General features: G+C 49.9%; 1 protein-coding gene across 1 annotated transcript in view; it reads right to left on the minus strand.

Annotated features, from left to right (window-relative positions):
- Window positions 1-4,491: 4,491 nt before the first annotated feature.
- GGT5 (gamma-glutamyltransferase 5) overlaps window positions 4,492-11,403 on the minus strand; it is a 31,006-nt gene continuing 24,094 nt past the window's right edge. Inside the window, exon 10 of the mRNA XM_045289566.1 lies at window positions 4,492-4,938. Within this exon, the coding sequence (XP_045145501.1) occupies window positions 4,682-4,938 (257 nt within the window). The 3' untranslated portion in view covers window positions 4,492-4,681. The remainder of the gene's footprint in view (window positions 4,939-11,403) is intronic.

The raw sequence follows: 11,403 nt of genomic DNA on the forward strand, positions 1-11,403 counted from the left end.
TGATGCCTGATACTTGATCCCATGGACACTTCAGTGGCTGGGGGTTTTGAACGTCTAACTTTGCGGTTCGTTAGCAGTCTCTGTGTAACCACTGCCACCAGGGCTCCTCCTCTGAATCTGGGACCCAATCTAGCTGGCTCATTCTTAAATAGCTCGCAAACGATGTTATAAATAGCCGAACGGCCCTTGACAGGAAAAAAAAAATGTTCCTCACCTCTCTGAGGATCACTCTCCTTCAGAATCTCCTCGACGGCAGAGCATTGGCTGGCCTGGTTTATGATACTTTATACTTTCAAAACCAAACTCGCTGCCAGCTAGTCGATGCTGACGCATAGGACAGGCTGGGCCTCCGCCTCAGAGTTTTCGAGACGGAAACTGATTATGGGGGTAGGAAGTACGATTGTTCTCCCAGAGCAGCTGGTGGCTTCAAACTGCCAACCTTGCCATTAGCAGCCCAATGTGTAACCACGATGCCACCAGAGCTCCTCGCGTTTGTGTTTTTGTTCTGTAGACATGCCCACCCAGTGCAGCACGGCGCTCCTCTGTTCCTGTGGTGGGAGGCTGTGGGGGGTTATTTTAGTAGTGACCGAACACCAGGGAGTGCTGTGACATGCCCTCCTGTGTCCCTGATGGCTGCTGAGCCCTCTGTGCTGTGCTGGGTGTGAGCCTAGTACCTTGTTGCTCCCTCAAAATCTCTCCCTCGCCATCTCTTTGGGGTTTGATGGCAGACACTTTGCTGGGGAGTGTTGCAAGATAGCGCCAATCCTTCTGTGCTTGTAAAAGATCGAAGCTCCCACGCTGTGCTTGCCGATCTCACAGCGACCTGTGTGAGACAGGTCGGGCGGGCGACGCAGAGTTCCGGCTGTGGTGTTGTCTCTTGAGAGCCTGTTTGTTGGCCTTGGCCAGCCTCAGCTCTGAGAGGGAGAGAGATTAAGCAAAGGACGGTGTGTTGTAACAGCTCCTATTTTGTAGTCTGGTTTCTGGACCTATGAGTCATATCCTTGTGTGTATTTCTAGCAGACAATTGGGCTTTCCTATTAAATATTTAAGTGTATAAGTATAAAGAAACCAGCCCCATGTCTTATTCCTTGTGGAAAATATGTTTTCCCCCAAGTTCTTCTTTGGGTGTTTGAAGATACTCTCTCTCTCTCTCTTTCCTCTCAAACAAACAGTGTCATTTTTACCTGGTAGGAATCACCTCTCTCTTCTCGGTTAATGTCACGTCTTCCGCTGTATGGAAGGTTGGAGCCAACTCAATTTCAGCTGGGGAGAAAGACGGGACTTTCCACTCCTGCAAAGAGTGACAGTCTCGGGTCTCCTCTGTCCCAGAGGGGTCTCTGTGAGTCGCATCGACTCCATGGCAAAGGGCTTCAGCTTTGTCTGCAGTCACGCTGAAGGATGCCACGCTGGGCTGCTAACTGCAAGGTCAGTAGTTTAGCGACCACAAGCCTTGCAGTGGGAGAAGGAGGAGCCTTTCTGTCCCAGTCAAGAGTTACAGTCTCGGAAACCCAAGCTTCTACTTGTCCCACAGGGTCCAGATGACAGAATTGGTTTGAGTTAATACATGTTCTGGGAAAGTTCTCCATTTCCTCATTGGTGCATGATCTGTTTAGCTCTTTGGCCCTTTCTTGGCTGTTTCTCATTTATATTAAAGTTTACTCTCTATCTCTATCTATCTATCTATCTATCTATCTATCTATCTATCTATCTATCTATCTATATATATACATATAAATGTATGTAACCGCATGTTACATTTATGCCTACATTTCTGTATTTTTATCCCAAATAAAAGCAGACTGTGCGGTTAAATTTGGATGTCAGATACAAACTCACTGCCATTGAGTCGATACCAACTTCGAGCCATTTTCCAGGACAGAGTAGAACTGCCCCTGTGGGTGTCTGAGGCTGGAAGTCTTTACAGGAACAGCCAGTCTCACCTGGATCCTGTGGAGTGGCTGGTGGATTTGAACTGCTGATGCTGCAGTTAATATCCCAACTTGTATCCCACGATGACACCAAGACTCCTTGACATCAGATAAGCAACAGACATTTTATTGCAGTACAAGTATTTATCAAATATTACCATCCTATTTAGACTGACATAGAAAGTAATGACCGTGACCTGGCAGTCTGTCAAAGAACCCTAGTGCTGCAGTGGTTCACGTGCTGGGCCACTAGCCAGAAGGTTAGCAGTTTGAGCCCACCATCCACTCTGAGGGAGAAAAACGAGGCAATCTGCTTCCTGAAAAAAATTCAGCCTTGGATACTCTATGGAGCAATCCTACTCTGTCTGACAGCACAGCCGTGAATCAGCATCCACTCAGCGGCAGTGGGCTTGGTTTGGGTTTTTATTTTGAGTTAGATTTAAGGTAATTTCCCCATTCCCACTATTCATTTTGTTTACCCACACTTACTTCCTTTCTATACGTGGCTAGCCAGTGGCTTACTTATTGCATACCCCCCCTCTGGCCCCACCCCCACCCCCTGGCCCAAAGACTTGGGGATAAACAAACTTTGTTTCAAATTGATCCGTTTTTGCTTGCTCTTTATTGCTTCTGGCTGCTCTTCATACTAATCTCCTAACTTGGACACTTTATTTGAAGTGAAGTGAAGGCTATGAATTTTCCTCAGAGTCTTGCTTTAGCTGCATTCTGGGTAGGTACTATTCTCAACAGTATTTTCAGGATGTTACTGTTTGGCTTTTGATTTCCCGTGTGAACTGCAAAGCGGTTAAAGGGCTGGTGGCCTGGAGCTGTTTGTCTGCTGGTGTTGCTAGCATACAGACAAGGCTGGACCAGTTCCCCAGGGAAGGATGGAGAGGAGGGAGGGGAGTGGGGCTTTCCGCATGGGTCTCACAAGCCAAGGAGGGCTTCCCAGGAGGGCAGGGCAGGGTCAGAGTGCACTTTCCAGGGCATTGAGAGTGGGTTGAGGTGGTGCCGATGACAAGGATGTTTGAGATTGATAAGACAGATAAGACAGAACATCAAAGGGCTCCGTCAGTCTTGGGACTGACAGGTTCTGATCATGTGTGCAGAGTCCCAGGGCCAGAGAATCTCAGATGTCCTGGGGTGGTTAGTCGAGGATATGTTGATCTGAGGCCAATGACTGCAGTAGTGGGAGCGAAGACCAGTTCTGTTAGTATCCAGAGACCTGGATACACAGGCACCTCACTGACAGTGACTGGGAGCCTGTCTGGGATGAGACCACCACACGGCACATGACCCGGCTCTGGGTCTCACCACAACTGAAGCCCCTCAACTCCCATAAAGCCCTTTCCAGCCCAGAATCCACTTTTTTTGCACCTCAACCCCTGAGTCAGACTGACCCTTCAAAATCCAGAACCCCACGGGTGATTGCACACATATGTGAGTGTTCACAGGGGGTCCCTCCGAGGTCACAAGAGGGTCAGAGCAGGCATGGCCACACTCAGCGCCATCTCCCTTGCCATCTGAAGGACACACCCGTCAACCAGAGCCTTGACCCTCCCCACCCAGACCCTCCAGATCCCTCCTCACTCAGGCCCCGTCCCCAGACCCTTCTATCCATAGAGAGGCTGAACAAATCAAGGTAGTGACCATTGAAGCCAACTGAGTCACAGTGAGCATGCGCGCACACTATAGAATTTCCTAAATGAGGAGGGAAGGAGACAGAGTGGAGCACATCCTGGCCCACCAAGCCCCGGGGACGATATTTCAGCTCAGAGCAGCCAGTGCACAGAGAGGACCATAGGGCTGGTCCCACCAGGAGACAAGATGTCCCTCACTGACCCATAGTGCTACGGGTGACAACACTGGAGGCACAGGGCGGAAATTGTGCCTGATCTGACCCCACCACACCAGGGTGAAACGCTGAGGGCCTGCAACAGAGCAACAAGGGGAGCAGAGCAATGAAGTCCCCAGGGAATACCAAAAATAGACTTTGGGGCCAGGGCGTGGCACCCCATCAGACTTGAAACACTCCTAAAGGTCAACAGACAGACCTGGAACTTTTGTTTGTTTTTAAGAATTTCCTATGACTGACATTTCAGAAGTAGACTGCCAGGCTTCTCTTGTGAGGCACCTCTGGGTGCAATTAAACCTCCAGTCTTTTAATCGCCCAGCCTGTTAGCAGTGTGCACCACATGGGGCCCACATACTCTGTGCCATCGAGTCATGCTGACTCACAGCAGGGTAGAACCGGGTAGGGTAGATTCTCCCACGGGGTGGCTGGTGGTGGTTTCGAACTGCTGACCTTTTGGGTGTCCACAGCATCGATGAGGCCCCAGCTCTAGGGAAGCTGAGGGATGTGGCCTTGTGTCCTCCAACGTTGCCTGGCTCCAAGGACAGGACCGCTGACCCCACAGCCAGCCCCCAGGTCGGCCCCACTGCTCTGCACGTGCTTGCACGGAGCAGGCGGGGCCTCGTCTGTTCCCTGCAGCCCCGCCCCGCTCTGCGCCCCGGGGTTCCCCATGGCGAAGCGTCAGGCAGCGGGCAGAAGCTGGGCAGCGTGAACAGGACCTCCACTTTAATAGGACACATGTGCGCAGTAAGGAAGCTCCCAGGGGCTGGGAGAGGTGCAGAGGGAGGGAAGCCGGGGCTGGTGGGAGTCATCACCCACGACGCTGGCTCCTCCCTCCTCCTGCCCCCAACTAGGTAGAGGCCCAAATGGCCCTGGGAGGACCAGGGTAGGGCAGCTTTCCTTAGTAGCCGGCCGCCTCCCCGCCCTTCCTGGGGTCCGACACGGCGACCACGCAGGGCCCCTCCTGGGACACAGCCTGGACCACATTCAGGAAGTAGGGTATGCGGGTCTCTTTCTGACCCCTGTCCCGGAGCCCCGTCCGCACCTCCTGGAGGGGAGAGAGGGTGGGCGGGTCAGAGCATGAGAGGTACGTGCCTCTCTGTGCTGGGTCCTCAGGAGGGCTGGGGGTGTTTGGTGGAGGAAGAAGAGTCGAAGGGCCTCAAGAGCAAAGCCCTCAAAGAGATCACTGGGCTTTGAGTTCTCCGTGCCCAGGGACCTCCGCACACTGAGGAGGGAAAGGCTCGCGTGGCAAGTGTCCGGGGCCTGCCAACCTGCGGGGGTACAGTGCGAGACCTGAGATCCCCCCAACACACGAGGAGACACAAGACCTGTGACACCCAGGAGCACCAGCCCTGAGGTCCCCCCACACACAAGGGGACTCAAGATCTCAGCTCTGGGTCTTGGCTGTGAGGGACCTCGGATAACTGATGTCTCGAGTCCAGAGTCTAGAATGTTCTTGCTGAAAGACTCGCACAGATAAGACCTCGACTCTCCAAGAGATGATGGGTTGCAGGATTCCACACACCCTGGGTTCTAGACTCTCATCTCCCCAAACCTTAGAGTCCAAGGTCTCTAAGCAGAGGGTCAGCCAGAAGAGCAAGGCTCTCAAGGAGATGGACTGACACAGGGGCTGATGCCACAGGACGGGGCACTGTTTCATTTAGTTGTGCTCCGGGATGCTGTGGCTCAGAACTGACCCAATGGTGACAACAAGGCCCTCAAAATGAGCTTGGGTGATGTAGTGCCCGTTATATAATCTGCTGCCAACTTGAGACTATTAAGAGTGGAGGGGTGGAGTTTAGCCTGTCAGTCAGGTCACAGCTTGATGACCTCATCTGGAGACACTAAGGAGATAAATAGCTCGCTGGAGGCAGGACATAATCCCTGGGAGACATTCCTGTTGACAAGAAACATCGAGTTACGCCAGACCCCTGGAGCTGAAGGAGCCAGCTGGAGACCCCTGCCAGCACTGAGATGCTTCCACCGCCACTGGACCCACAAGACCTTCCACCCACAGGCCTGTGGTCTTCCTGCAATCGGCATCATTGCATGTGTTGTGTGAGTCTGAAGAGGAATTTATAGATTAGTATCATGCACATGGGCTAAAACTAGATTTGTGGATTTGATCTGGACTGGGCTGGGGTGTTTTCTCAATGTACAATTGCTCTTTGATATAAAGTTTTCTCTTACACACATATGAGTGTCTAGGAATCTGTTTCTCTAGTCAACCCAGAAGAACACAAGTGGGTTGTGTGTTGGGCTGCTAACCTCAAAGTCAGCAGTTCGAACCTACCAGCTGCCCTGCAGGAAAAAGATGAGGCTGCTTGCTCCTCTGAGATTTACAGCCTTGAGAACCCAAAGGGGCAGTTCTACTCGATCAACTTGATGGCAGTGGATTTGTTTTGTCTTTTCTTTCTTTTCCTTCCCTCTCCCTCCCTGTCCACCCGGCCCCCCTTCACTCCGGCCTTTCCATAGCCATCCAAGTCTGCTTCTTTTGGTGTGAAGACCATGTCATTTATGACTTATTATTAATATTTTCCCATTCTACAATAATGGCCTCATACAGTATTTGTCTTTATGGAACTGACTCCATTTGCCCAGTGGGGTGTATCTTCCAAACTCAGCCATAGCAGGTTTGACACCTTGATCACAGTCCTTCAGGGATGGGGAGCGCTCCTCCGTTGCATGTATGTACCGAGATTTCTTCATCCGTCCTTCTGAGACTGGATCACGCTGCGATAAATGTGCATCTACCTGTCTGCATTTTGCTCTTTATACCTATAGGGCATGTACCAAGCAGAGAGCTAGATGAGTCATAGGGCATTTCTATTTCTGTTCCTGTTTGTTTGAGGAAATCCCACACCACTGTCCATAGTGGGTGTTCAGTTTTACAGCGGATGAGGGTTCCAATCGCTCCCCGTTCTCTCCAACCTTTGTTAGTTTCCATGTTTAAAAGTCTGCTGTCAGTACTGGCATCTCATCGTTGTTTTGATTTGCATCTCTCCAGCGGCTGGCTGGTGACGGCAGGCAAGCACGTTTGCTGGCCGCCTGGACGTCATCTTTGGTGAATGACCCATTCACATCTCTGCCCACTTCTAAATCAGATGACCCATCTTCTTGTTGACGTCTTGCCACGTCCTATAGCTTTTTGAGGCTAGCCCTTTATCGATAGATCGTTGCCAAAAGGCTCTCCCAGTCTGAGGTTTTATGCTCTGTATGAAGTTTTTTGATACTCACAAATGTCCTGTTTCCAAGAGGTTTGGGGCCTCTTGTCTTCTGTTCTGTGGATGTTGTTCGTTATGTTCACTCTGTCATTATGCCTGGTGTGAGGGTCTTTCCGGGTATCCCTATTTCTTCATTGATGACCTCTATCATCCTAGAGTTTACATTTAGGTGTTTGGTCTTTCTTGGGTTTGTCCTCATATACGATAAGAGTTCTGTTTCGTTTTTTCTGCAAATGGAGATGCAATTTCTCCAGCACCTGTTGTTGAAGAGACTATCTTTTCCCCCATTTAATGTGTTTCAACCCTTTGTTTAAAAAAAGAAAATCAGGTGTCTGTAGGTGCCTGATTTCAGTTTTGGGTCCTCTAGTCTTTGAATGGAGTGGTCTGCATGTCTGCCGTTGTACCAGTACCACCAGGCTGATCAAGACACTTCCGGCTTTGTTCCGCCTTTCCAGCCACGCCCTGCTTAGCTTGGGTTTCTTTCCTTTCCACGCAAAGTTGGGGATTCGTTTTTCCACTTCTTTGAAGAATGATTATGGGATCTGGATTAAAATTGCACTACATTTTTAAAAATCGCATTATATTTATAGGTTGCTTTGGGTTGTATTAACATCTTTACAATAGCAAGTCTTTCTATCCATGAATGTGGAAAACTCTTCAATCCATATAGGTCTCTTTTGGTCTCTTGTAGTAATGCTTTGTTGTTGTTGTTTTAATCATTTTATTGGGGACTCGTACAATTCTTATCACAATCCATCGATCCATCCATTGTGTCAAGCACATTTGTACATTTGTTGCCCTCATCATTCTCAAAACATTTGCTTTCTACTTGAGCCTCATTTCCCCCCTCCCTCCCTCCCATCTTGTAGTGCTGTTTGTAGTTTTTTGTACGTCTTTTGTTTTTTCTGGCTAGGTTTATTGCTAAGTATTTCATCTTTTAGGTAGTTATCATAAATGGCATTGTTTTCTTAATTTCCATTATGAAGTTTTCTTCTTTAGTGTGCAGGGACCTTATTGGTTTTTGTGTGTTCATCTTGTAGCCTGCCATGTCGTAAAGTTTTCCATTAGTTGTATCACTTTTTTTATTTTGGAGGGGGGCGTGTCGATGCTTTGGAGTAGTCTACGTAAGGAACCACATCATCTGCAGACAGAGCTGTGCTTCCCCTTTGCCAATTTGGATGCCCTTGATTTCTAGCGTTGGCTGATGTCCAGAATGATATTAAATAAGACTGGTGATAAAAAGATATTGTCTGGTTCCTGTTCATGGGGGGGGGGCGCTTTCCGTTTCTTCCCATGGAACAAAATGCTGGCTGTTGGTTTTGTGCATATGGCCTTTATTATGTTGAAGAATTTCCCTTCCATACTTATTTTATTTAAAAAAATTTTTCCCATGGGAACAGAGTTTATTGACTTTTCGCTGTGTGTCTTTGGTCTGGCTTCAGCTGGCTCCCCTGGGGGCCCCCTCAGGCCGTGGCTGCAGCATGTAAGGCTCTTTATTGCTTCTTCAGCATTTGCGCCTCCTGGAAAACCCAGATGCACAGAGCCTTGGTGGCCGCCCAGTGGCGGTGGGCGTTCCTGTTCCACAGAGGAGGGAAGCTATACTCTTCCTAAAGACAGTATAGCTGGCATTGCAAAGGGTTTGGGGACATTTTCTTCCTCTGGTTGATGCTCATGACAAAGCTTGTGGGCTTTGTTCTTTCGCTGTTTCTGCTTCATAATGGCAGATCTTGGCAGTCAGGCAACAACTGGACCCTCCAGAGAGCAGGTGCCCTCAGGGGGTTCCACAATCTTGTTTGTCAACAACCCTTCCTGGACTTGTAGCTTCTCCTTCTAGCTAGCTGCTTCCAAAGACACGTCTTTTCACAACATCATCAACGGTCTCAACGGCAGGGATGTGCTGGTGGTCTTTGAGCCATGAGGAAGGGAAGGGTCACCTTGCTGGCTGTGCTGGTTTCCTGAGGGCAACTCCGAGGGCAGCCTGAAGGGGGCGACCTCGAGGCTGCAGGCCCCACTTGTCACAGGGAAGCCTGGCCCTCCTCCTGTCTTGACACCCAAAGAACTGGGACCTGGGGCACTGCCAGGATCTGAATCAAAAACCAGTGCCCCCAGCATAAAAACCTAGGATCCTGACTGGGATGTCACCACCTTCACTGTCTGAGTGACTTGGGCTCCGCCCTGCTGGCTTAGGCTTGACCAAGCCAAGGGAGCACCAATCGGAACCCAAGAAGACCCTCGGCCTCTTTTATCGAAAATAGTGTTTTAGCTCTTCGCCATCTTCCCTGTCCTCTGCTGCCGCAGCCATGAAGGCAAGGCTGTGCAGGGTCAGCGGGGACAAGATTAACCCCGGACACGGGAGGCGCTACGACAGGACGGGCGGAAAGGTTTTCCAGTTTCTTAAATGGGAATTGGCATTCCTTTCCAAGAGGAACCCTCGATCGATACACTGGACTGTTCTCTACAGAAGAAGGCACCCAAAGGGGGATTCGGACGAAATGCAAAAGAAAAGAGCCGGCCGTGCAGTTACATCCCAGAGGGCCATCAGTCACGGGTGCATCTCTTGCTGATACAACGGCCACGAGGAATCAGAAACCAAGGAGAGCAGGCTCTCAGGGTTGCCAAGGAAGCGAAACTGGCAAACCGGGAGTCCACAAAGACCACAATGGCTACTACCAGGCTCCTTCCTTCCGCTCCCCGGGTTGGTGGGAAACGCTAAGTTGGCAGATGAGCCTTTCAAATGAAGATGCACCTATAACTCAAATGAAGGAAACAGAAAACAGTGTTTTACAAGGAGCTCTGGGGATACAGGAATTTTGCCTTGGGCTGTGATCGGCTGCAAGGTCAGCGGTTAGAAACCACAAGCTCCTCCTTGGGAGAAAGACGAGGCTTTCTACCCCTGTAAAGAGTGACAGTCTTGGAAGCTCACAGGGGCAGTTCTGCCCTGTCCTGTAGGGTCACCAGGAGTCAGAATGTACTCCCGGGCAGTGACTTTGGTTTGGGGGTGGCTTTGTTTTTGGGGGTGTGTGTTTTTTTGAGTGTTTTATGAAAAATGTGTGCTGGATTTTGTCAAATGCCATTTTCTGCATTGAGTGATAGGATCGGATGGTTATTTTGTTTCATTCATGTGGAGAGTAACATGAATCATTTTTCTAATATTGAGCCCATTCATGCACACTTGGTCCAAATCCCATTGGCTCATCACGTATTTTCTAAGCGGTTTTGTCGAATTGCATTGGCTAAGGTTTTCACAACTGTGTTCATAAGGGATATTGATCTGTAATTTCCTATTCTGCTCATGTCTTTGCCTGCCTTTGGCATCAGGAGGATGCTTGCTTCATACAATGAGTCTAGGAGTTTGCTGTCTTTTTCTATATTGGGGGGTAGCTTCTGTAAAATTGGTATCCTTTCTCCTCTGAATGCTTAGCAGGGCTTCTTGGTGACGTCATCTGGTCCTGGATTTGTTGTGGCGGAGAGGTTTTTAAAATCTATTGCTTCTCGTGTTGTAGATTTGTTCATCTTTTCCACATCCGTCTGTGTTCATTTAGGTAGGTCGTGTGCCAGGTGTGAGAATCAGCACTCACAGACTAAGGCCCTGAAAGACTGAGCCTAAAGTCAAGGTGGAAGGGTCCACCTTGACCTAGACCTGCATCCTGAGATCCTCCAGACTACAGACCCCACGGGAGCACCCAAGTCTCCTGCCACTGAGAGGATCCAAGGGCCCCAGACTCTGAGAACTTACACCTGATGGACTTAAGTCCTTTGTCCCAAGTCCTAAAAACCAAGGTCTCAAAGATTACACACCTCTCTTGGACCATCCACCATCTAAGGTCCTCAGAAAGGGTCGTGAAAGGAGGCTTGAGAGCAGGTAAGCCCCCCAATAGGCAAGATGGCTTTGAGAACCTTGGGTCCAGCTGGCTGAAGACCCCCTGGGGACCTACAGCTTGGCGTCCTGAACAGCCATCTTTCAAGTAAGTTCCACCTGCCAGCTCAAGGACACTCGGATGAAGCTGACCATCTCCCAGGGATGGGAAAAAGTTGCCCAAGAGAATTCAACCCCAACCAGACCTGCCCCCTGGGATTTTGTGGAGGAATTGAACACCACCAGTCCGACTCTCAGTGCCAGGAGCACAAATCCTTCTGCGGACATCCCCGGGACGAACAAGCCCTTTGAGAGATGAACCACACAAAGACAAGTGGCCAATCGTCTAAGGAAATGCATCGCCAAGAGGAATCATCTGAGAACCCACAGCTTCCAGAGGATGGAGACCGAGATGCTGTAATCCTTAGCCAGAAACACCAAGACTCTGCCCAGGAGTCCACAGGCCCAGATGCATGCTTCCCCACCTGAGAATCTCCAAGCCTCAGACAGCAGTAGCTGAGCTCCTCTCAGGGGGGTTGGGGG

This window comes from Echinops telfairi, unplaced genomic scaffold, assembly GCF_000313985.2.
Source record: "Echinops telfairi isolate 266 unplaced genomic scaffold, ASM31398v2 ScPeMD7_29;HRSCAF=101, whole genome shotgun sequence".
In the NCBI taxonomy this organism is placed as follows: Eukaryota; Metazoa; Chordata; class Mammalia; order Afrosoricida; family Tenrecidae; genus Echinops; species Echinops telfairi.